This window comes from Monodon monoceros, unplaced genomic scaffold (assembly GCF_005190385.1).
Source record: "Monodon monoceros isolate NGI ecotype Baffin Bay Population unplaced genomic scaffold, NGI_Narwhal_1 Super_Scaffold_2, whole genome shotgun sequence".
Lineage (NCBI taxonomy): Eukaryota > Metazoa > Chordata > Mammalia > Artiodactyla > Monodontidae > Monodon > Monodon monoceros.
In genome coordinates this window covers 77,187,503-77,214,930 of record NW_021703776.1, presented here as the reverse complement: position 1 = coordinate 77,214,930, position 27,428 = coordinate 77,187,503, and the positions used below count along the sequence as shown (strand labels likewise).

The window sequence follows — 27,428 nt, the reverse complement described above, 5'->3', positions numbered from 1 at the left end:
AATAGAAATATCACATATATAAAATAATTGTATTTAAGGCATTGAAATTTATAAGTGGGTTCAAAAGTGTAAGAAAAGAACAAAACAACAACAGAAAAGAACGTAACACTATGGAATAATAAGCAGGTTTGGAAAGGGACTATGCACAACTACTAACTAAAGATGTAAAGCAGTCATTGAAATTACACCCTCATTGGACATGTTAAACAGTAGGTTAGACACATCTGAAGACAAAGTTAGTGATGTAATTAATGATAGCATATTAGTTATAATCTGAAGAAATAACTCAGAATTCAGCATACAGAAATGCAGAAACATGAAACATGTAAAGAGGTTAAAAGATGTGGAGGAAAGAGTCTACAGTTTCAAGATAACTTCTGATAGAATTGGAAGAAGAGGCAGTATACAGGAAAAATGGGACAGACTCAACCTTTGAAAAAATACTGAACAGGATTCTAAAATTGATACAAGTCATGCATTATCAGATATAAGAAATACAACAAATACTAACTACGATAAATATAAAAGTAGAGATTTTGCAGCACAACTGCAGGACAACAGAGATAAAGAGAACATTTAAGAGAAACCAGAGAGGGCTTCCCTGGTGGCGCAGTGGTTGAGAGTCCGCCTGCCGATGCAGGGGACATGGGTTCGCGCCCCGGTCCGGGAAGATCCCACATGCCGCGGAGCAGCTAGGCCCGTGAGCCATGGCCGCTGAGCCTGCGCGTCCGGAGCCTGTGCTCCGCAACGGAAAAAAAAAAAAAGAGAGAAACCAGAGAAAAAAGGCAGATTAACCACAAGGGAACCACAACTGGATTTCCATCAGACTTTTCAACTTAGATATATAAGCCTTCTGACAATGGGGTAGTATCTTCAAAGTGCTGAAAGATTACTAGCCTAAAATACTATATATAACCAACTAAACCATCATTAATAAGTAAGGGAGAATTAAAGACATTTTAAAAGAAAAAGAAAAACGGACTCAGCTTTTGCTAAAAGGGAGGAAGAAGGAAGAAGGAAATTGAACTCAGAATGATGGAGTGTAATTCAAGAAATAATGGTCACCAAAAAAATATGAGTAAAGACAAGGGTGAGGGCCTCCCTAGTGGAGCAGTGGGTAAGAATCTGCCTGCCAATGCAGGGGACACAGATTCCTTCCCTGGTCCAGGAAGATCCCACACGCCGCGGAGCAACTAAGCCCGTGTGCCACAACTACTGAGCCCACGTGCCTAGAGCCCGTGCTCCGCAACAAGAGTAGCCCCTGCTCGCCGCAACTAGCGAAAGCCCACAGACAGCAACGAAGACCCAACGCAGCCAAAATAAATAAATAAAAATTAAAAAAAAAAAAGAAGGGCAAATAAATATTGACTAGATAAGGTAACATATTTGATAATGAATACTTTCTGACTAAATGTTAATATTAGTATATTAATAATAGTATTAGTACAGTAATATTTAGTATTAATACTAAGTATTAAGTATACTTGGTATACTTAAGTATAATTAAGTATTACCTTATTTATTACTAAAATAAGGTAGAATTAGCATATAATGAGCACTGCTTTATAAGATGGGAGCTGGTGATAGAAGCAAAGCACTCAGTTTTCTACACTTAGGAGGAGATGAGTTAAAAGCAAAAGAAATAGATATTTGGCCATCATCCCCATTCTAACACAGAGCTTCTAAAACCCTGAGAATTTCCTAAGTAATGAGAGTGATAAAGGTGTTATGTTGATGCAGTGACTTTGGGAAGCACCTTAGGCTGGTTGTCAGGAGAAACAACCACAGGATTAGAGGGCTGGAACTTTCAGTCCCACCCACCCTGACCTCTGGGGCAGGGAGAGGGGTTGGTGGTTGAATAAATCTCCAATGATCAGTGACTTATCAATCATGTCCATGTAATGAAGCTTCAAAAACCCAAAAGGAGGGCGTTCAAGAGAGCTTCCAGGTTGGTGAACACATGGAGATCTGGGGAGAATGGAGTGCTGGGAGAGAGCATGGACACTCCTCACTGTTTCTCCATACCTCGCCCCATGCATCTCTTCCATCTGGCATTTCCTGAGTTATATTCTTTTATAATAAGCCTGTGATCTAGTAAGTAAATGGGTTTCTTGAGTCTTATCAGTCTCTCTAGCAAATTAATTGAACCCGAGGGGGTGTGTGGGGCAATACTGGGAACCTCTGATCTATAGCCATTTGGTCAGAAGTACAGGTAACAACTTGGACTTGCAACTGGCCTCTGAAGTACAGGAGGGGGTCATGGGAACCTCCAGTCTGTAACCGGTTGACCAGAGCACAGGTAAACAACCTAGGCTTGCAACTGGCATCTCAAGTAGGGGGAGTGGGAGGGCAAGCTTTTCAGACTGAACCCTTCACCTGTGGAATCTGATACTATCTCCTGGCAGATAGTATCACAATTGAGTTAAGTTGTAGGAAAACCAGCTGCTGTCCAGAGCATTGTTTGGTGGTGGTGTAGAAACCACCCCTCACCCTCTCCCCATACACAGGTTGGAACTAGGTCCAGGAACCTACAAGAACTTACATGTAAAATAAAAGTTTTAAAGCATGAGTGGAAATAATAAACACAAAATTCAGCATAATGATTACCTCTGGGGAGAGAGAAAAGGAAATGGGTTTGAGTAGGTGTAATATGTAGGCATTAACTTTTTCTGTCCGGAGGAGCCGGGGTCGGGGGTGGGGGCTTAAAGCATGCATATATATATATATATATATATATATATATGTATGTATATATAAGTATATATATATACAAGAAGTTATGATTGAACAAAGCTGAATGGGGGGTATATACATGTTAATATATTATCATGTTTTTTATGCTTGAAATATTTCAGAATATTTTTAAGATAACACTATGTTAAATCACTTTATGGGAGACTGGTGGGATTTTGGACTAAGTTAAGTAAGAGAGTGAGTTGCTTTTTAGAATAAATAATGGAAGTATAATGTTACTGTTTACCACTTACCAATACCCCCTAAAAAAACACCCACAATCATACCTTTTTACACAAAGAAACTGAAGCTCCGATGGGAGCCAGTGGGTTCCATCTGTAAGCCTTAGGCATATGCAGGTGAGAAAGTGAATTCATTGGCCATCTATAAGATACGGAAAGCAAAAAGAAAAGGAAGTAGTAAGAACCGCAAGTGTCTCAAGTTATTGGACTCGCTGTTCCCAAAGAAAGCTTTGGTTTTTTTCCCAAAATAGAAAAAGTCTCATTATAAAGTAATTAATATTCTTTGAAAAAAACTTTAAACACTGAAAAAAGTAACTTTAAATGACCTATAATTGTACTCTCTAATAATAATCACTATTTATAGTTTCAGTATACATCCTTCTATTCATATGTATATAGAGTGTTTACCAAAAACAGCACACTCCACATTTTTAAAATCCGCTCTTCATGTTATATCTTAGAAATAGTTTCATGTCCAGAAAAAAAAAACAACACGTCATATTTCTTTCAGTGGCTGTATGGCATTATACTCCTGTGTGGTTATACCATAATGTATTTAATCAAACCACTGTTGGTTTTTCCAGTTTTTTCTCATATGCAATGCCGCCGTGAGCACACTGCACATGCATCTTTGAGTATTTGTCCATTTGTTTCCTTGGGTAAGTTCCCGGAAGGAAATTGGCTGGATCAAGTGTTCATAATCCATCATAAGTCTTTTGGTATCAGTCAGGGTTCTCCAGAAAGGCCAGCAGGCTAGAAACTCAGGCAGGAGTTAATGCTGCAGTCTTGAGGCAGAATTTCCTGTTCTCCAAGTAACCTCAGCTTTTGCTCTTATCTACAAATCACCCCACATTGATATTAGTTCTTTGTTGAATATATATTTTGCATACACCTTTTTACTTTCTTTAGGGTATCCTTTAATGAGGAGATGTGCTTAATTTTAGCGTTAGTTCATGTAATCTATTTTTTTTCTTTCCTAATTAGTTCCTTTTTCAGTCCTCTTTAAGTAATCTTCATCTACTGAAAGGTGTGCTTATGTTTCCTTAGTTTTAATTTCTGTTCAAAAGTGGGAAAGGGAACTCTCGTTAAGCAAAGTGTCTTCCCTGGAAACATGTGTTGTAGGAAATTTTGCAATTAGGTATCAATCCACCAGATATCTTTTTCTCCTGCTCAGAGCAGCACCTCCCCCCCACTGCTTTGGGGGAACTTCTAAGAGCCTGCCCATTGTAGCATTCAGTAGTCTTTGCCACAGACCCAGACTGGGCTAACAGTGGTACTTTTGCCCCTTGGCCACAGTGAATGGTCCACATACAGCCTTACACCTAAGCTGAGGCAATCAGAGGTGGCTGCGGAGCTGTTGGCAGCTATGGTTCTAGCCCGGTGAGACTTCAGGGTAAGAACATGAAGCCAGTTCCTCAAGAGAAGCAGAGCAGAGAGACAGCAGACCTTGGCCATGTTGAGTCCCTGGCTGCCTGAAACCTTAACCCTACCCTGGACCTTCCTGTGGGGTTGGCTGTGTGGCCCAATAAATTTCCAACACTTATTAAGATCTTTCTTACTTTGGTTAAGTCTTGAAATATGTGTGCTTGAAAATGTGGTTCCATGATTGTATGTTTGAGAATGCTCATAATATGTCTCATTCTTGGAGATTCACCATGTGTATTAGCATATTAAAGGCCGTAAAGAACCTGCAGTAAAAGAAGCCTGTTTGTCTTTATTTAACCTGATGATTCCCAAACTTTTTTTTAATTGAAGTGTAGTTGATGTACAATATTATGTAAGTTACAGGTGTACAATATAGTGATTTACAGTTTTTAAAGGTTATACTCCATTTATAGTTATTATAAAATATTGACTATCTTCCTGTGTTATTATACAATATAACCTTGTAGCTTATTTTATGCATAGTAGTTTGTACCTCTTAATCCCCTCCCCCTCCCCCCTTCTCTCTCCTCACTGGTAACCACTAGTTTGTTCTCTGTATCTGTGAGACGGCTGCTTTTTTTGTTAACGTTCATTAGTTTGTTGTATTCTTTAGATTCCACATGTAAATTATATCATACAGTGTTTGTCTTTCTCTGCCTTATTTCACTTAGCATAATGCCCTCCAAGTCCATCCATATTGCTGCAAATTTTCATTCTTTTTTATGGCTGAGTAGTATTCTATTGTGTATATAAACCACATCTTCTTTGTCTGTTCATCTCTTTTTGGACACTTAGGTTGCTTCCATACCTTGACAACTGTGAATAATGCTGCTAGGAGCATTGGGGTGCATGTATCTTTTTGAATTAGTGGGTTTTTGTGTGTGGGGGGGGGTTTCAGATATATACCCAGGAGTAGAATTGCTGGGTCATATGGTTGTTCTGTTTTTAGTTTTTTGAGGAACCTCCATACTTTTCTCCACAGTGGCTGCACCAATTTACATTCCCACCACCAGTGCACAAGGGTTCCCTTTTCTCCGCATCCTCTCCAACATTTTTATTTGTGGTCTTTTTGAAGATAGCCATTCTGACAGGTGTGAAGTGATATCTCACTGAGGTTTTGATATGCAGCTCCCTAATAATTAACGATGTTGAGCATCTTGTCATGTGTCTGTTGGCTATCTGCATGTCCTCTTTGGAAAAATGTCTATTCAAGTGTTCTCCCCACTTTTTTAATCAGGCGGTTTGGTTTTCTTGATATGGAGTTGTATGAGCTGTTTATATGTTGGATATTAATCCCTTATTGGTCATATCATTTGCAAATATTTTCTCCTATTCAGTAGGTTGTCTTTTCATTTTGTAGATGGTTTCCTTTGCTGTGAAAAAGCTTACAAGTTTAATTAGGTCCCATTTGTTTATTTTTGCTTTTATTTCTTTGCTTTAGGAAACAGACCAAAAAAATATCGCTGCAGTTTATGTCAGTGTTCTGCTTATGTCTCCCTCTAGAAGTTTTATGGTCCCAAACTTATTTTTAACACAACTATTTTTTTTTATGGCTCTTCTGTTAATAAATAGCTCATGGAATCTTGGCCAGCAGGTCATCAAACTGGGAAATGCTGGGTCATAGGCATGAAAGGCCTAACTGCAAGCTGATAAATGAAAGGTGCTTAATCTCTGAGCAAGGTTTAAAAAATGTGAACATTTAATAATTTATATGCAGATCATATGTTTGGGGGTTTTTTTGGTCAAAGAGTCTTCTGATAAAGAAAAAAGTAGAAGATAAATTTAATGTAGGGGCTTCCCTGGTTGCGCAGTGGTTGAGAGTCCACCTGCCGATGCAGGGGATACGGGTTCGTGCCCCGGTCCGGGAAGATCCCACACGCCGCGGAGAGGCTGGGCCCGTGAGCCATGGCCGCTGAGCCTGCGCGTCCGGAGCCTGTGCTCCGCAACGGGAGAGGCCACAGCAGCGAAAGGCCCGCGTGCCAAAAAAAAAAAAAAAAAAAAAAAAAAAAAATTAATGTAACCAATAGGTAAACTTTTTTTCTCATGCAGGTTAGCCAGTACACCTTTGCTATGTGCAGTTATAGAGAAAAAAAGTCTGAACCACAAGAATTAATGCAGCTTGAAGGATACACTGTGGATTACACAGATCCCCACCCAGGTAATTCTTAGTTGAATCACTTTCTCTGCCTCTCAGGTATTCATGAAATTGTCATAAATATCCTGTGTCTATTCTCCATTTCAAACTCCATTCAGTGAATGGTACATATTCCATTTATATGCCTAGACAAGATTTGATGGGATTTGAATTATATCTTTATGAGGCTACTTAGTTTTAGCCATAACTCATCATCTCTGTTATCTCAGTACAAGGATGAAATATGTGAAAGTTACTGTAACGGGGAAATTATATGAGAAATATCAGCAGTGCTTTCAGAAACTTCTTTACTGAAAAGCAAAAGGTACAAGAGACAGAAACAGGGAAAGAAATAGCTAATGAATAACTGTATATTATATTCTACTAATTTTCTCCCCAGCATCACATTCTTGTACTTCTCTCCCTCCCTCCTAATATATTAATGCTGTGTATAGTACTGGACACTCAGTGCTTGAGATGAGTGAGTGAATGAATAAGTGAATGAATGAATGAATGAATATATGGAGATTAATGAAATTAATAAAGTGAGGTTAAGAAATATAGAGATACTAATGAATAGATTAAGAAATTATTATAGATTAAAAATAGAAGTCAGTGATCACATTCACTGATCAGTCACTTAAAATGCAAAATATCTTCTCTGTGGAAGAATTTTGCAAAAGTAAAATTCCATGCAATGTAAGTATCATTTTTGTCTTGCCTGTATTTTTTTACTGCTAAACTGGTCATATATATCTCCTGCATATAGAATGAGGAATGTGCCGGCAGGGTAATGACTTTCTTCTCTGGCATGAAATATCAAACTTTGCTATGCATTCCTTTGGGGTAGGTTTGTATGTCTTGCAGAATGCTGCTTTGTTATGAACTGTTCCCTAAGCTAATTTTAATTTCCAAAGTGATATGGAAGTGTATAGCTTCGCCTTATTGTTTTCCTTCAATTCTTGGATTGTGGATTTGATCCTCAACTGAAAATGATTCAAGGCATTGAGCTCAAAATCTGCCAATTGTGTACATTTTAAACAATGTCTTTTTTTTCCTCCACAGGCCTTCAGGGTGGTCAGATGTTCTTCAATGCTGTTAAAGAAGGAGACAGTGTAATATTTGCAAGTGAGGATGAACAGGATAGAATATTGTGGGTTCAGGCCATGTATAGGGCCACAGGTCAATCGTATAAACCCATTCCTGCAATTCAGGCCCAGAAGCTGAATCCTAAAGGAGGAACTCTCCATGCAGATGCTCAGCTTTGTAAGTTTTGTTGAAAAATAATTTGATTATCAATTAATAACCTTAATAAGATATAAAATTGCCTGAGTCAAATTTGTTCAGTATTATAGTTTACATCATTAACTGATTCCTAATTGAATAAGAATAGTTCATTTTAGTAGTCATAGAATCAGTTATCTAATTTTTCAGACAAACCTGGAATAAATGGTGCCTATGATTTCCAGTCATGAATTTGCCAAGCACTGGGATGTCTCTGGGAATCTCAAGAGCATAAAAGAAAATTGATTTTAACTTACTGTAATTTTAACTTACGTGTTCTATTGAAATGGGAAAAGTTTTGCAAAATCAAACTGGCATTAAGATTCCAGAATACCAAAATGATGGACCATAACTTTCTAGAGTTGTTCCTAACAAACCAAAAGGATAATAGGCCTACTTTCTGTTGTAGGTTGGAAAAAAAAAGGCATCAAGGCAACTTTCTTTTTCTAGATGCCTTTATATTCATGCCATTTTCTCAATGCTAATGTAAATCATTAAGAACTAAATTTTTCGTTTTAACTTACAAGTAATTAATAACAAATTAATAATGATAGAAACATTTTCAAATGTAGCTTTAATAATCATTAAACCAAATGTTTTCACTTGTTATACTCCTTTTTAAAACTTCTCTGGTTCCTTCTGTAATATAATAAATCAGTTTGTCTTTAACTGTAAGCTCAAATTGGAACTTTTCATTCAACACCCTTCTACTCTCAAGATTCTTCTCCAGGGAGCAGCATTTTGACATTCATTATTTTCTTCTCTCATTATTTTCTTCTCTCTTCTCATACTTTTCATGCAGCAAATAACTATTTTCTGTTCTTTTTTAGACACCTGATAGTATTACATTTAGACATCTTAAACAAAGGTACTTTAGGCCAAATAAAGATGGAATATGAGCTCAACTCCAGATTCCTGCATGCTTTAGGCTTCAAAGTGTACAGCTTTAAACTTATCCCAATCCATCTTCAAGTGATGATGGCACTTCATATGTAGTATATGCATCTCACAATTGTGTACTTCCATATCTCCCTTCCTGGCCCCTGCACAATTCTGGTCATACATTTTCCTTCTACAAATGTTGTAAATCCCACAATACATTGATATTATTATTATGCCTTAAACAGTCAATTACCTTTTAAAGAAATTTAAATAATAAGAGAAAATGTTGTATACTCAACCGTGTAGTTACGATTCCTAGCACTCTGTATTCTCTTATAGAGATATTTCACTTCTGAAAGGACTTCCTTTGACTTTTCTGTGGTGCTTTCAGCTTTTTTCTATATGAAAATGTCATTATTTTACCTTCACTTGGGAAGATGCTTTTTTTCAGTACTTTAAAGACTTTGCTCCACTCTCTGCTAACTTGCTTTTTTTTCTCCTGTTGAGAAATGTGCTATCATTTTTGTTTCTTCCTCTGTATATAATGTGGTTGTTTTCTCAAGCTGCTTTAAAGATTTTCTCTTAATCACTGGTTTCGAGCAATTTGATTATAATGTGCCTTGGTGTAGTTTTTTTTTTTTTTTTTTTGGCGGTACGCGGGCCTCTCACTGTTGTGGCCTCTCCCGTTGCGGAGCACAGGCTCCGGACGCGCAGGCTCAGCGGCCATGGCTCACGGGCCCAGCCGCTCTACGGCATGTGGGATCTTCCCGGACCGGGGCACGAACCCGTGTCCCCTGCATCGGCAGGCGGACTCTCAACCACTGCGCCACCAGGGAAGCCCAACCTTGGTGTAGTTTTGGTTAATTGTCCCCAGTTCTGGACCAAGACTATTCTTAAAGACCCCAACTGCTGACCAGTGAAATTTGAGGTTTTATTTTCTGGCTGTTGGGAACAAGCACTGCTCCAGGCTCTGTGTGAATCTGGGGCATTGTCCCGTCTAATCCTTTAGGGTGGTTCTTTCCCCATCCTCATATTGTTGCCTCCCTTGCGTGAGGTGGTCAGTATTCACTTGAATACGAAATGGGGCAGCGAGAGGGAACAGTAGTCTTTCCTGCAAACTCCAGCAGCCTTGGCCTTCCTGAACTGTCAGCTCCATCTTTTCAACTCAGGGAGACCACTGGCTCTCCCTGGGTTTGTCCTTCCCTGAGCCACAGCTTTGAAAGTTTCTCATGGCATTAAGCTGGGGCAACTAAAAGGCTCATCTCATTTGTTTCCCCGCCTCTTAGGAATCACTCTCCTATGTTGCACGATGTCCAAAATTTTGAGAACATTTTTAAAAATATTTTTACGTGAATTTTTAGTTGTTTCAGGTAGGAAGTGTAATCTGTTTTTAGTGACTCTGTCTTAATCAGAAGCAGAGTGATTGTTTTCTTTGTTAGAGCAGTGTTTCTCAATCTCAGCAAGACTATCATTTGGGGCCAGATAATTCTTTGTTTCAGGGGTTGCGGGGAGGGCTGTCCTGTGTATTATAGGATGTTTAGCATCATCCCTGTCTCCTACCCACTAGCTGCCTGTAGCACCTGACCGCACTGCCCCCACCCCAGGTCTAACGACCAAAAATATCTCTAGACATTGTCAAATGTTCCCGGGGACAGGGGAAAAGGTGGGGAAGGTTTACCCCCATCTGAGAACTGCTGAGTTACGGTGACTTGAAAATTATTTTTGTGAAAATGTTTCCCTCATTCCCTTGTGTTCCAGTATTTCTTCTTTACATCTTGTGTGCAAGGAATACCCAAGGAGTGTGCTGGTATCATAAAGGATATCAACCATCTTACACACAATGGCAAGAAAAGTGGACAGGAACCACTGGCCTAGAACATTGAAATCACGACTACATGATACAGAATTACTGAGTAAAGGATCTAATAATCAGTTTATTCAGATAGCCGTATAATTTCTTTCTAGCAAAACCTCTCTATTAGATAACAATGTGTTGTCAAGGCAGTGTTGATCAGGCTAAGTGGAACTGAATTTTCTAGCCCCTTGATAAACTTGTTTTAGAAAAGCTAAATTTGTTCTAAAAAGCCAAACTGTTCCAGTCACGTTAAGAGCTTTCTTGTATTCCAGGCTCTTAGTAAAGTTTTCTGTCAGAGCAGACCAGGCTGTTTTACCTTTCTTGAAAAAAGAAAAAAAAAAAAGAGAGAAAGAAAGAAAAGGAAAGAAGAAAGAAAAATCTGTTTCTACCTCATCCAAATGAGCTACTGACCATGACCTTCATCAGAGATGCCACTGGACTGCCCCAGAGAGTAGTTTTCCCTTTAGTGTTTTCCTCCTTTCCTTGACTTCTGTATTATTTCTTTTTCTCTTTCTTGATCATCTCTTGGAAGAACAACTTTTAGAGTCATTAGTGGAAACTGAGAAAATAACATGAAATTAAAATGACTCGAAATAAACGTTTCTAAATATTTATTTAAATGTTTAAATATGTTTTTCATTTCTTTGCTGACCTATATAGCTGGTAAGCGTAAGTATTTTTATGATACTTTTTTGCTTCACTGTATTAAAATTTTTGTAATGATAGGATTTTTTGTAACATCTTTATTGGAGTATAATTGCTTTACAATGGTGTGTTAGTTTCTGCTGTATAACAAAGTGAATCAGCTATATGTATACATATATCCCCATATCCCCTCCCTCTTGCATCTCCCTCTCACCCTCCCTATCCCACCCCTCTAGGTGGTCACAAAGCACCGAGCTGATCTCCCTGTGCTATGCGACTGCTTCCCACTAGCTATCTATTTTACGTTTGGTAGTGTATATATGTCCATACCACTCTCTCACTTTGTCCCAGCTTACCCTTCCCCCTCCCTGTGGCCTCAAGTCCATTCTCTATGTCTGTGTTTTTATTCCTGTCCTGCCCCTAGGTTCATCAAAACCTTTTTTTTTTTTTTAGATTCCATATATATGTGCTAGCATACAGCATTTGTTTTTCTCTTTCTGACTTACTTCACTCTGTATGACAGACTCTAGGTCCATTCACCTCACTACAAATAACTCAGTTTCGTTGCTTTTTATGGCTGAGGAATATTCCATTGTATATATGTGCCACATCTTCTTTATCCACTCATCTGTCAATGGACACTTAGGTTGCTGCCATGTCCTGGCTATTGTAAATAGAGCTGCACAGGCTCCGGACGCACAGGCTCAGCAGCCACGGCTCACAGGCCCAGCCGCTCTGCGGCATGTGGGATCTTCCCGGACCGGGGCACGAACCCGTGTCCCCTGCATCGGCAGGCGGACTCTCAACCACTGCGCCACCAGGGAAGCCCCGACTCTTTTTGAATTATGGTTTTCTCAGGGTATATGCCCAGTAGTGGGATTGCTGGGTCGTATGGTAGTTCTACTTTTTCAGGAACCTCCATACCGTTCTCCATAGTGGCTGTATCAATTTACATTCCCATCAACAGTGCAAAAGGTTTCCCTTTTCTTTACACCCTCTCCAGCATTTATTGTTTGTAGATTTTTTGATGATGGCCATTCTGACTGTTGTGAGGTGATACCTCATTGCAGTTTTGCTTTGCATTTCTCTGATGATTAGTGATATTGAGCATCCTTTCATGTATTTGTTGGCAGTCTGTATATCTTCTTTGGAGAAATGTCTGTTTAGGTCTTCTGTCCATTTTTGGATTGGATTGTTTGTATATTTTGGAGGTTAATCCTTTGTCAGTTGCTTCATTTGCAAATATTTTCCCCCATTTGGAGGGTTGTCTTTTCATCTTGTTTATGGTTTCCTTTGCTGTGCAAAAGCTTTGAAGTTTCATTAGGTCCCATTTGCTTATTTTTGTTTTTATTTCCATATCTCTAGGAGGTGGGTCAGAAAGGATCTTGCTGTGATTTATGTCATAGAGTGTTCTGCCTATGTTTTCCTCTAAAAGTTTTATAGTGTCTGGCCTTACATTTAGGTCTTTAATCCATTTTGAGTTTACTTTTGTATATGGTGTTAAAGAGTGTTCTAATTTCATTCTTTTACATGTAGCTGTCCAGTTTTCCCAGCACCACTTATTGAAGAGGCTGTCTTTTCTCCATTGTCGCCTCCTTTATCAAAGATAAGGTGACCAGTTGTGCGTGGGTTTATCTCTGGGCTTTCTATCCTGTTCCATTGATCTATATTTCTGTTTTTGTGCCAGTACCATACTGTCTTGATGACTGTAGCTTTGTAGTATAGTCTGAAGTCAGGGAGCCTGATTCCTCCAGCTCCATTTTTCTTACTCAAGATTGCTTTGGCTATTCGGGGTCTTTTGTGTTTCCATACAAACTGTGAAATTTTTTCTTCTAGTTCTGTGAAAAATGCCATTGATAGGGATTGCATTGACTCTGTAGATTGCTTTGGGTAGTATAGTCATTTTCACAGTGTTGATTCTTCCAATCCAATAGCATGGTGTATCTCTCCATCTGTTTGTATTGTCTTTAATTTCTTTCATCAGTGTCTTATAGTTTTCTGCATACAGGTCTTTTGTCTCCTTAAGTAGGTTTATTCCTAGGTTTACTCCTTAGGTAGGAATAAACCTAGGTTTATTCCTAGTTTTATTCTTTTTGTTGCAGTGGCAAATGGGAGTTTCTCCTTAATTTCTCTTTCAGATTTTTCATCATTAGTATATAGGAATGGAAGATATTTCTGTGCAGGAATTTTGTATCCCACTACTTTACCATATTCATTGATTAGCTCTAGTAGTTTTCTGGTAGCATCTTTAGGATTCTTTATGTATAGTATCATGTCATCTGCAAACAGTGACAGTTTTACTTCTTCTTTTCTGATTTGGATTCCTTTTATTTCTTTTTCTTCTCTGATTGCTGTGGCTAAAACTTCCAAAACTATGTTGAATAATAGTGGTGAGAGTGGGCATCCTTGTCTTGTTCGTGATTTTAGAGGAAATGGTTTCAGGTTTTCACCATTGAGTATGATGTTGGCTGTGGATTTGTCATATAATGGTAGGATTTTTTAAAGTAATATTATGATCTTGTTTATGGTATCATGATACTGCTTTCTAGGCAAACCTGGAATATTTACATTAACTTTGCCATTTATGAAACAGAAATGTTTATTTTTGCCACAACAGGAAAGTAGAAACAAACTAATATCTATCATTCATGTGGACATAAAGGAAACGGCTATGAAGGTGTTAACAACAGCATGCAAAAAATTCTCTGTAATGTTTAGTAGAAAAATGCTAAATTATATATGTGATGCTCTTTTCACTCTATTAGAAAAGATTTTTAAATGTATGTAGAATGATACCTAAAATATTTACAGTGGATGTGTTTAATTGGAGGGATTGGTTGCTAATTCATTGCCTCTCTTGCCTGAATTTCTACAATCTATGTTATAGCTTTAAAAAGAAAAGCTCATTTTTAAATCCAAGCATACCAAATGGTTAGGGATAGTCAGATCAAAATAATAAATTTATGAAATCTAACTTATTAGGATACAACCTTATTATCTTTTAAAAAGTATATATAATGGTGTGTATTTATAGATTTATCCGGTAAGTGTATCTATTCTACATCCATATTTCTTTGACTTTCAAGGTCTACAGAAATTCTAAGGAAAAGGGTAAATCGGAGTGAGGTTGGGGGAGTACTGTTGAGTTTTTCTGCTTCAGTCTGCCTCTTGTCAGATGGATGACATTGTTTAAACTGTCCTTCTTTGCTGTCCCCAAACAAAATACTGTGCAAGCATCTTTTTCTTTTTTTCATTTTCCTCTCACACATATAATGTGTATGTTACATAATACAATACAACACAGTACTAGTTGACTTTCAATAATAAATCAATGTCAAAAATGAACCAGAGTACTTAACTTCTTTTCAATTTTAGCCAAACTTTAAAAAAATTCTTAAATCAGACTGTAAGCTTATTTAACTTTATAAGTTAATTCTCCTGATTGATCTAATAAGTTAAATTTCACCCTTCATCAGTAAAGTATATCCTACTTTATATTGAATATATTATTTCAAATAAATGTTGAATATCTGTGTACTTTGCCTATGATTATAGGTCTGTATATGTTGATTAAGATTGTCATCATATACAAGTATTATTTATTTTTTATTTGCTGCAGAAAGTAAGATGTGTAAATCCATACATTCATTTTTAATTAATTAACCAAAACAAGCTAAGAAATTATTTGGGTCAATAATAGAGGCATGAACAGACCCCTCATGAATATATCTACCAACCTTTATTGTTAGGTCTTCAGCATAAACCATATGTACGTGAACATACCAACAAGATAATCTACATAAAATTTTAAAACATTAAACTTTTCCTATTGAAGCCTATATGGGTGCTCTAAAAAGAGAAGTGGTACTTCTCTGTGCCACTTTTAACTTGCTGTAAATTTTCAAGCTCAGTGAGAGTTGGTGCTAAAAGGAAAGTCTAATTGGGGTGGGTTGTGGTAAATGCAGCTACAGGCAAACTCCTAAACATAGAGTAATTTTAAAACAAGTTACTGTATTTCAAAGGTTCATTTGCTGCTTAGTTGAGCTCAAGGTTTTGCAGAGAAGACAGGCTCTTAGCTAGCAGCACCGTCTTCTTAGTCCTTTTGGTACTGGAGTCCCAGGCCTGGGACTAAGCACCTGAGTGGTCTCAGAAGGCTGATAAATGGCCTCCTCTTCTACGGTGCCGTCCTGTTCTTGCCCCTTCCTCCAACTCTCTTTTTCTTCCCCTTTCCCTTTTGTATCCCTCATCTCTCACACCACCAGGAACAGCAAGAAAAAAAAAAAGAAAGAAAGAAAGAAAGGGGAGGGAAGGGAAGGAAAGAAAAGGAAAGGGAAGGAAAGAAAAGAAAGAAAGAAAGAAAGGGGAGGGAAGGGAAGGAAAGAAAGGTAAAGGGAAGGAAAGAAAAGAAAAAGAAAAACATATAGCATCCTTAGAATTAGTTGCAAAGGAAAGAGGAACATTTCAGTTAATTTTTACCCTTCTCACATTCTGATTTCTGACTTAGGTGCCCTTCCTGGGATTTGGGTTCCTGAGCACATAGGAGCTGGCTGTGGTCAATGCCCACCAAATAGCCCTCCCAGCACAGTGGGATCTGCCAGCTTGCTAGTAGACCTCACATGGTTTTCTATGCTAGCTATTTTCAAGTCGTTGTTAACTGTTTAAATTGATACTGTGAACCTGCTAATTATTCTTTTCTCTTGACTTCCAATAGCTATTACCCTAATGAAAAACTTAAATTTTCAGGTCCCATTTGAATAAAGCCTCTATAATTTCTTAAATCTATAGCCAATAGTAATCATTCTCAATTTGGGTTTTATTCCACCCACTTTTACCACACCTGGTGAGAGTACTACCTAAAGACGCTGGAGCATGTATCCAACTGTTACCATAGAAACTCTCCACCAGTACCCTCATTTATCATGTCCAACATCTGTACCTTAGTCCACAGGTTAATCATCACAATATATGACAGTTTTACAGTACATTGTTTTAGCTCTTATCTTGTTGGTTTCTTTCGATGATTTCCTTATATTGTTTCAGAAGACAAACTGAACTGAAGTAAGTTGTCATTGAACATTTGATTAGTGCCATGAATAATTTTCCGTTTAAGACTCATCACCATAATTCTGTGTTATGGTGAACATGAATTGAAGATGATCGAGTATAACTCAGTTTTAAAGCAAGTCTCCAAGCCTTGGATTTGGTTATATAATTGATTGAAAGCATGTTTTCCATTTGACCCAGATGATAACTCTGTTACCCTCACAGTTAATAAAGACATGTTATGCCAAGAGAAAACTTTATGAAAATATTCTTTTATAAAAATAAGACACTAGCTATTTTAATGATAATTATTTTCCTATTTTACTTTAGTTCATGAGAGGATTTTAAAATGAAAGGTTTCCCACACAGGGAGATCAAAACTGTTGCCTTTCTAATTTATTTTTATTCATAAATTCATGGAAACTAATGGTAAAATAGTGCATGGTGAAGTTTATTTACATAAAATATTTTGAATTGTGCTGATCAGATGGCATAGAAAGTACATTTCACTTTCATAGAATTTACAGCCCTGAAGAGATTGTAGGTTGTTGTTGCTGTTTTTAATAAAAATTTTAGTAGGTTTGTTTGCCTGTATGTTTTTTCACCGTCAATGTACATTCTATGTTTGTGACTTAAATTGCTATCATAAATATTATTTTTATCAGTAATACTGTTTGCTAGAAAAGTACTTTTCCTTTTATGTGTGTGATTTTTGAAAGGTTTCTCACATTAAATAATATATGGTTTTGAGTTATATTTCATAAGGAAGATAATTCATAAAGTACCTTTATTTTTGAAAATATGATTTAATTATGGGAATGAACTATAGACTCAGTTTTTTTCAGAAACTTGTGTATCTTATTTAAAGACTGTATACCCATTATTTTAAAATAAGAATTTGCTTCTACAAACCTTTATAGTAAAAGAAGAATTATGGATTTTTTTCTCTGAAGTTTATTACATATCCTTTTCTCAACACATAAACCATTAATGGGTGTTATTTTTAACTTCTTGTTATGACCTTCTCTGGTGAAAGAAATAATGAATAAAATTCAGCAGATGTTTTATAAAACTAGTAATTTAATTTCATAAAGGTGATACTAAAAGATTTTTTTACTCAAATGAAGAGATGAAGATTCTAAGATAAATTCTTTAAAATACAAAATCTTCTGGTTTTATAATATGTATGCCTTGCATTTTTCAATATTCTTCCTCCACATTTGATATTATTTCACATTATCATATACTTAACTTTATATTAAAAGGCTATCAGACATAAGAATAGAATACAGGAGAAGTTGGATTATCTCATTTCTCAGTTCAGGAAAAGCAGTTTAGTTTAGTGTTCATGCAGCTAACACTAATTACCACATGTAATGTATTTAATCATTCAGATAAGTAATTACTAAATGCAAAAGAATACATATGCTACTTTCTTCATGGACCATAACTGTATCCCTTACATCATTGATGAATGGCCATTCATTGCTTGCTTGCTGCATTCACCTCTTGATATCTGTCACTGATGTGAGATATAAATTAGTTTGTGTATCTTTTCTTTTTCCATGTGATTCTGAAGACCCTTCAGCTTGAATTATATAGTTCTTCCGTCCACAAATATGGCTGAAAGTTGAACTTGACATGGATCAATATGATCTGGGCTAAATATCTAAATGTGACTGATTATGTTAGCATCATGTCCACAGATCAATATTGAGTTTTATTATGAGCCTGACTCTGTAATTGGGTTTAATCAATAAGCTTTTGTCTCCTTTCCTTTGCAGTTTTAGGGTTGGACCATATAGGTTTTTAAAAACTGCATTTAGCTTACATTTAGGACTCTGCTTCTTGTGATGACCAGTAATGAGATCTATCCGTGAATTTTAAGGAACAATGGAGCCTCAGCTCTACCACTGTGAGGAGAGCCCACTTTCATCTTGATAACTGATTGCTTGCCCAATATGCGCGACATCTCTAACAGAGCTAATGTAGTAACACCCCAGCACTCCTTTCGGGTGGTGTGTGGCACTCTCTCTCTCTCCTTAGTAAATAACTCACATTGAAGACGTTGACAAAACATACCATTAATGAAAGCAATCATAAAAGCTTGCCTTTTGATAAACCCGCAGGGTCTATAGGCGTTGAAAGATGCAATCTGTAAAGAACAATAAATTTGGGCCTTTGATTGAAGTGCCATTTGGGACGTTGTGCTTTGTCTGCATATTTCCACAAACATGATGCTCCCTTTTTCATGTCTCTTAAACTTGAAGCCTGAGAGCATTCATTGCCATTTCTACATTAAAGTTGGTCCCATTAAAAGCTTCCTACAAAAAAAAGACTGGAAGTGATCCAGCTGAAGCTAGTATGTTCATTTCTGCCCTAGTTTGCCATTTGGAAAGCAGGCTTCTAGCCATCGTTGTCGGGTTTTTTTTTTATAAATAGGCCTGGGTTCTTTTCCAGGCAGTTCCTTCAGTAAATGTATACTTCAAATGCATCAAGTTTTCTTAAATTAGGGGGAAAAAAGATGATTTCTGTGATGGATATTTGAAGTAGCTTTGAATGTGAATAGAATTTCCTCATTCCAAATGATTGGCAGATTTTTCCCTGTCATTTTTATTTAGGCTCCAAAAAATGTTGCATTTTATGGTTATATGCTGAATTTGTGGCATCATATTTTATGTAATGGAAAGTAGTCATCTGTTATCATGAGACATACATTTTGTGTTGTTCAAAAACTGCATTTGCCTGTTATTAAACCACAAAAATAAATGTACATGCCTTTCTGAATTTACAGATGCAGACCGTTTTCAGAAACATGGTATGGATGAGTTTATTTCTGCGAATCCCTGCAAGCTTGACCACGCCTTCCTTTTTAGAATACTCCAGAGGCAGACTCTGGATCACAGACTGAACGATTCCTATTCTTGCTTGGTTAGTACAAATCTGTCTATCTCGTCCCCTGTAGGTTAGAGTGAAAGATTTTTAAAAGTGAGAAATACTTGTTATGAAGCAGCCTTTTATTATCCCTGACTCATTTAATAACTATAGTTGGAGTTAGGGATAAACGATTCCAATCGATTGCTTCCCAATTTGAAAATTATACACTTGAAGACCACTGCTGTGCCACTCAATAGACAGGAGAATGGACTCGAACAGACTCTGAACTGTGGTTTCTCAGTCCCTCCAGAGAAGGTGGAATGAAAATAGAAGGCTTTACTAAAGATAAAAAACCTCTGTGGGGCTTCCCTGGTGGCGCAGTGATTGAGCGTCCGCCTGCCGAGGCAGGGGACACGGGTTCGTGCCCCGGTCCAGGAAGATCCCACATGCTTGCGTACCGCAAAAAAAAAAAAAAAAAAAAACACCTCTGTGATAGAATTTACTAACACCTGTACAGACATTTTAAGGTTTAAATTCTGCTCACCTAATGGTGATACTGTTCATGTCTCTCTTTTGTTCCTAGAAAGACAATCTAAGTGACAGGGAAAAGGAACAGTGCAATAAATAATACGATGACAGGGGCTGTATGTAACAGAGGAAAGCTTTAGTTTCATCTAACCCTCCAAAGATAATTTGAATTTCCTTTAAAAAAAAAAAAAGGCATTAAGTCAAGTAGCTAAACTGCTACTTTGTGTTTAAACCAGCCAAAATTCGGGATACAAAGTATAATTTACATTTAGAAGGAATGCTTGACTCCTTAGAACGTGGGCATTAAACTGTAGCCTAAAAATTGTATGTACCTTTAAATCCAAGGATTTTTGTTCATGGCAGCTCCTCTGGAATTTCTCCAGCTGGAATATCCCTATTTCTATCACCACTTAGTCTGTTGGCTACTGAGCATGGTAGCTGCATGCAGTAAAGTTACACCCTCTTTAAAATAAGATTTTAGACAGGATGTGCTGTCAGCTCATCAGAGATGTTTCAGTAGACAGGAAGAAATTAAACAATTTATTGCCATGATCACGCTGATGGTTCATTAATTCATTTATAGACTCTTTTTTAAGTACCTATTATTCAACAAGTAATTGTGTAGCTTAAACCCAATCCGGCCCAAACTTTACAATTACATGGAGAGTAAAACAAGTCATCACAAAACCCTGATGTATCTTTCTGTGGACAAGCACATATAGACTGATCATCAGTAAGAACACTTTCCTCTTGGATTCCACTCTGTGGGGTTAGTTCCTGAACTGTCAAAAGTCGTTTTCATTATGTGGATGACCTCACGTGCCATATGAAGTGTGAGGAGAACACTACAGTGTGTCTTCAACTGCACCTAGGGGGTAGGTGTGATTGGAAAGAGTGTTTGAGTGCAAGATGACCCTGGATGTAAATCATGGCTCAGCAGCGGATTTGCACTGTCGTCTTGAGCAATTCACTGATTACCTCTGAACTTTAGTTTCTGTATCTGTAACATGGACTCATAATAACTACTGTGCGTGACGGTTCTAAATATTAAATATATACATAGTATGTCTGGTACAGCGCCTGTACTATCACCACAGTAAGTAGTATTCTGGTTTTCTTTTTTCTCCTCTTCCTTTTTAGTTATTTTTTATTGCAGTCTCATCTTTCTGTATTTCTCACTATTCTTTTCCTTCTCTTGCACAATTATGCTGCCCCCTTTGAAAACTCTCCATTCCCCCTTCTTTCTCCTTTTTATCTTAAATTAATCCATATAATCCACTGAAATATTTTATAAACCAGCTCTACCTAACCTGGCCCTCTCTTGTTAGCCAAGCATACACACCCATCCTAACATCTCATTTCAAGAGAACCAGAAACTACTGCTGTAAAACATTAACTTTGTTGTATTGGTCATAGAAAGACAATAGAATGAGAACAATATCCCAAATATTTGAATACCCAAGTAGTACATGTCTACCACTGCTAGACTTACTGAAATTCTCTTAGTTCACTTTATAAAATGCTTTTGGAAACTAGGCAATTTCAGTTATCAGGTCTGCTTTACCATTCTCTTTTTAATTGATTCATATAGAGATTGAAGTTTTTTATAATGTCATTCTTTGTGACTGACAGTTTAGATGCTGTGAATAAATTTGACTAATTGTGAGTGACAGTGGAGGAGAACAGGTTGCCCATGCCTCACTGTGGCAATAAAGACAGGATGCTTTCACGTTGTCAGTGGCCCAGATCGGTTCCAAAATTGATGACATTCGCTCTTTAGAAAACAATAGGAAACATACTTCTAATTTTTAAAATATTGTCAAAAGACACTGTAACGCAGCTTCTGCTTATAATGCCTAAGAGTGCCTACAGAAAAGCAAATCCTGGTACAGAAAAAGAAAAAAAATATATATATATATATATATTTCTGTTGTTCCTTTTGCAGGGGTGGTTTAGCCCTGGCCAAGTCTTTGTGCTGGATGAGTACTGTGCCCGTTATGGCGTGAGGGGCTGTTACAGACACCTCTGCTACCTTACAGAACTGATGGAGCATTCAGAAAACGGTGCTGTCATTGACCCAACCCTGCTTCATTACAGCTTTGCGTTCTGCGCCTCTCATGTGCATGGCAACAGGTATTTTTACTTGCAAACGCAAGTGAAATGTGGAGGGGTGACTTGGGAAGAGAAAAAAATGCTATTATCACCTAGTTACAGATTTTAAATAGCAAACGCTTCTTGCAAGTGGAAAAAAAAAAACCCACAAAGGAAAAATGTACATCAATATGCCGGTGATTTAGGTGGGCTGCACTTTATGTTTCTTGTTGCCATTAAAGCCACTTGAAACAGAGAGAGAGAGAATCTATGAGATTAGAAGTCGCCTTTTAGTTCTTATGTACCACCTAGTATTAGGGTCTGCCCAGCTTAAGTGTCATCTGTATTTCTGTTGTAATGCATGTGGATGTCTGGGAAGGGTTTGTTGACAGGTTTGTGTATACCTAACGATCCTTGCTTTTCCGCTGTGGAACAAGTGTTCATCGATAAAGCGAGATAAACACTGGGTTTATGTAGAGTCTCCTCCCAGCCCCTTCCCTAATCCACACTTGAGGAACAAGTATTCCCTTTTAGCACTCTAAGCCAGTGACCTCACCTCTTGTTTTACCAAAAGGGTAAAATATCACCTAATGCAGGCCCCCGCAACGATGCATCTCTGACCTTAAAAATCTCTTCACCTTGCTCCCTCTCTCCTCCCCATCTTGTTCCAGGGAACCTTCGCTAGGTGGGGCTCCTCCCATAAAGGACATGCCCTTTATATGTAACGGGTGTACCTTGCCTCCCCCGTTATTCCATCTCCCCCTCTTTATATTTCTTTTCTTCCCACAAGCCTAAGCTTCATCTAGCCGCACAAGATAACAGAGTGGTAATACTTGCTAACTAGGTGAGGTAGGGCAAGTTTCTGCATCGAGTTCTCTCTCTATTTCTCCATCTTTAAGAAAGACATAAGATAGTATCTCTCTCAAATCGTAAGTTGTGATAGGGATTAAACGCATTCGTGTGTATCAAGCACTTAGAACAGTGCCTGGCTTGTGAGTGGTCAAAAAAATGTGAAGGGATAGTTTACATTGTCTTAAGTACTATTGTCCCGTCAAGCTACCTCTTCATGGTTCTCTTTCTCCTCCCCACCAAACTCCTCTCACCATTTCCCCCGTTCGGCCCCCAGCTCCGCACTTGCCGGTGAGGCTGCTTGAAATGGATTGCCTTCTCCAGCTCCACCCTCCTTACTCTCATGGGAGAGTTGACGCTGTGGAATATCCAAGTCCCCGTGCTTCTGTAAATGCTTCTCATTTTCCCTGATGCAGCTATCTCAGCGCTCCTCTTTTTATTTTATTCTATTATCTTCTTTTTTTTTGCCGTCTCTTTGCTCATAGTTCGTGTTTCTCCAGACCGCAAGTGTGGCATTTTCTCACGTCTGTTCTTGAACTTGCTCTCTTCTTTCTGAGAATTTTTTTCTACTTCAGTGAAAAATTCTGTGTTGGTGATCTTGCCACTTTCCACAGCTTCAAGTATGACCTCTCTTCATACAGATAATTGCAACCCAATTATTCTCCTAAGCTACAGATCTCTGTCTACAACTGGCAGCTTGAATCTTCTGCTGATGCCTTAAACTCTCCACATTTAAAACTAAATCCATCATCTCATGAAACCCGCTCCTGTACGTCTCTGAGCTCCTAGCAGAGTGCCTGACAAGAAGTAACACTCAGGCACAAAGTAAGTGTTCAGTAAATACTTGATGAATGAATGAATGACTTTGTTATTTGTATTAATATCACTTCCAGTAATGGCCATTCATCTTTCATTTATCTTTCCCTTTTACCTCCTAGACCCATTTTGTTGCCAGTGTCAATATTCTGTCTTTACAGTACTCCTCAGATTTGTCTTTTAGCATTTCCGTTGTGTCTACCCTAATTCTGGCCTTTATTTTTTCTTGCTTATCTACCTTTATTCATCTCTCTACTGCTTTTTCCTCCCCACATTAGTCTAGCAATCACCTTCAAAATTACAGGCTAACTTTTAGCATACTCCTTTGCAAAAGCCTTCGGTGATTCTCGTTTCATTAACAAATTAAAAATAAATGACAAGCATCGGGTTTTTCCAATATCATCATGTTCTGTCTACCTCGTTTGAAGTCCCGGTATTCTTCGCTACATAATCTTTACCCCCAGACAACCTGTTTATCCTCCCTGTAAGGCTTCTTTTTTCAAGTTTTTAAACAGTCAGATATCACAAAATTCCTCTAAGAAGACCTCTGTTAACTCAAGCAAATACTACAAACCTTTTACCTGTAGTTATAAACTTTATCATGTATACTTGTATGCACACACACACTCGCACACGTGCACGCCTGCTTCTACTGCACTAGATCATATTTTAAAAGCAAAAACTACTTCTCATTCCCCTATTATCCTCTGTAAACCTTAACACAGTGCCTTGCATATTGTGGGTGTAGAATAAGTACTTGCTGAAGTCCCCACTGCTGCCTTTTCTCATCCTACAATAAAATAAGACCGATCCTAATCTCAGAATCTCTTCAGACTTTCACCTCATTATGGAACTCAGCCTTACTTGGAAATTAGGGGAATGTTACAGAGTTTAGTCACTTTTCCTATTACCCCAAGGTAAACCCTCCACACTCAGCATACTTTGTCGGGGTGGGGGTGGGGGGCTGTTGGGTGAGATGGCAGGGCAAGCAGGGGACCGTGAGAATAACCAGATGGCTAACCTTTGATAGTCAAAGTGAGGGGCTGTTGTACAATAGTAGAAACTGTCTCTTATCTCTCCGGGCACTGTCTTAATTCCTCCTGACCAATGGATATCAAAAGCTTGGCCCCCCAGTGTTAGGCAGCACTCTGAAATTCAAGAGGGTAAGAAGGTTACAGTGGAACAGACAAACCCAGAGAGCCCTGTATGATCAGATTATTTTAGTCATTAACACAGAAAGGTAAAATTAAATTGAGAACATTAAGTGGAAAATTCAGCTTATGTGCCCCCAAAATGTATGTGTTTGAGACACATTTTAATGGAAAGTTACTGAGGCCATTGGGAGCTGCTGCCAGCACCTGGGAGGCAGCCTGATTTGAACCTGTGGGTTGCCATAGTTACTTCTATTCTGTAAACTATTGTTTTCCTTATGATGGTACACTGTAAAATACAATGTAAGGTATGTTTATACGTTTGTGCATATATTATACTTAATATTACACATTAAATTCATTTTCCAGGTTAAAATATATACCTATGAAGGTATCTCTGGGTGGTGCTTTAGAATAGAAATTTGAGTCAGTCTCTGATTCAGCATTTAGGTCATATGTAACTTAAGAAAAAAAGAAAGGAAGGAGTATAGGTTTTAGGGAAATTTGAACCTCAGTTAGGGTAGAAATATTCCAAGATAACCCAAAAGGCATAATGTTTCCTATAACGTTTAGAGTCTAACAGATGTCACTCAGAGATGTCGTGCTGTCTCAATGAAAGAATTAAAAGAGGCAAAAGATCTCTACTTGCATCTTGCCTCTGAAATTTGCAAGCTGACCCATGTTGGGCAAATCACTTAAATTTCTGAAATGGGCATTCTTATATGGAAAAGGGGAAATATTAAGGTGAAGGTCCTGGATAATTATAAAATACTCTATCAGTATTGATTAGTCATTATTCTAGTATGTTTCCCTTTGTCAGCCAGCCGCAAGCATGTAAACTGTAAGAGGAGGAAAAACGTGAAAAATAGGTAGTTGCTCAGTGGAAATATTTCAGCGTGTAAATAATTATATTCTTAATTTCTTGGCTAATAGAATACTCTGGGTTTTAGCAACCTCCCTCTGTGAAAATAAGCTTCTCTCATCCCTGTCTGTGACATCTGATATTTATACAGCCTTCCGTTAAAAATACTGTCAATGTCAAGTCTGACTTTTCTACAGTGTTTGCCTTATTCTCTTGTTAAGATCATCTTTCCATCTGTCAAGACACACACTCAAAGAGTCGTTTTGCTCATTACCTGAACCGCCTCTGTCAAAAATTCAAAAGAAAAGAAGACTGCCTTTTGTTATGGATGGACACGAAGGACAGCAGTGCTGTCTGGATCTGAACCGTTTCCAGGAGCCCATCGTGTCACATGGCGCTGAGCGCGCTTAGGCGTGTGCCTTCCCTGCAGACACAGCGTCTCTGAATAGCACTCTGAGTGTTTCAGGAGTAAAAGAATAGAGTTAAACAGAAAAGGTCTGGCTGGTTCTAAGACCAAGGAAGAAAGAGAAAAGTGAGTCAAGGACAGAAACCGACCCACTCGTGCAGGATGCTAGCCACGGCCGGCCGTGAAGAACGCAGCTCCGCACTCAGCATTAGCGCAGCTCAGGACTGTCAGCGAGGAGAAAAGAGACTTTCGGAGACGATACCTGTAGGGCAAAGTTCCAGGTTGATGTACATGGTTAGACATCTTGGTTTTGTGAGTCAGGCTGATGGTGGAGAAACTAAAGCAGCAACACAAAATGGCTTTTATGTCACTGTTTAATGTAAGGGATGCAGTGGAGTCGCTGACTCTTGTACGGTCTAGCAGGGCCATCCTAGAGCTGCTACACACCCGGCAAAGACCAGCTCAGCTGTGCGAGCTTTCGAGTACAGGGTACAGGGAGTACAACGTGACTATAATTTATATGGAAAGTAATCCCTACTTTCTGTGGATTCCAGATCATATCACAGAGTAATAGGCAACCTTCACGGGAATCAGTCAAATCATCATATCACAATACCTCCGTCTTCAGAGATCATAACATTTCCTCTTACCTATCACTTCAGAAATCATGCCTCAGCTTCCTGCCTCTCATTTTGGAGACAAGGTTGCATATTTTGAGTCACATCATAGAAGACTGCATCAAATAGGCTCATCCAGAATTTTCATTACCAGTTCTTAATTCCAGTCTTTGATAACTGACTTAGAGAAATTAAGTCTAGGTATCACACCCATTGTGAATCTAGAGACTCACTTCTGGGACAGGGGAGCAACCAGATCCAATGTCATCGCAAGGTGAAATTTACACGGTGTGGCTAGCCTGACAGATTTTATCCCAGGTGATATGTGTGCAGAGGTGGAAGAGATAAGTTACCAATGAGGGCCTTTTAAATATACACTGAGGAACCGTTTTTGATTCTATCAGAAACTATAGTACAACCCAAATCCACCTCAATCAAACTTTCAAACAGAAATATCTACCCCTAGTCAAGCTGGAATTCAATACTAAAGATAATTATGCTCTTTAAAATAAGGCAAAAACAGAAAGTGAGCGATGTGGGTAGAGACTGACTAAGTTGGAAATAGCACGGAGCTAGGAGTCAGCACAACTGTCTTCCTGCCGAGATTCCCCCACTTTTGAGCTATTTCATTTGGAGCAGTTGGTCCTGAGCCTCAGTTTCCCAACCTGTTTCTTGTGAGTAATATCATCGATGCTGCCTACCTGATGAGGTTCCTGAATAGGTCAGATACGACTATGTAAGCACTTTGTAAATGATAAAAATATCACGTAAATATCAAGCAGTGACATTTTACATATGGTATGGTAGTTAAATAAGCTTTGGGGAATTGCTCTGTAAAAGACTGACGGTGCAAAGGTGAACTTGATAGTGGTGTTACTGCAGCACAATTTACACAAGCCTCAGCAGGAAGATGAGACTGGAAAAGCATTGAATAGGTGCCTCACTCCAACTACCACCCATAAGCATTAGAAGGAGCCATGGGGAGGTT

The 27,428-nt window shown here is 38.2% G+C and overlaps 1 protein-coding gene across 14 annotated transcripts in view; it reads left to right on the top strand.

Annotated features, from left to right (window-relative positions):
* Positions 1-27,428, top strand: part of CADPS2 (calcium dependent secretion activator 2) — a 499,759-nt gene that overhangs the window by 318,279 nt on the left and 154,052 nt on the right. For all 14 annotated transcript variants that reach the window (XM_029233024.1, XM_029233030.1, XM_029233033.1 and 11 more), the window contains 4 exons: positions 6,450-6,558; positions 7,600-7,800; positions 19,038-19,174; positions 21,594-21,781. In XM_029233024.1, the coding sequence (XP_029088857.1) occupies positions 6,450-6,558; positions 7,600-7,800; positions 19,038-19,174; positions 21,594-21,781 (635 nt within the window). The remainder of the gene's footprint in view (positions 1-6,449; positions 6,559-7,599; positions 7,801-19,037; positions 19,175-21,593; positions 21,782-27,428) is intronic.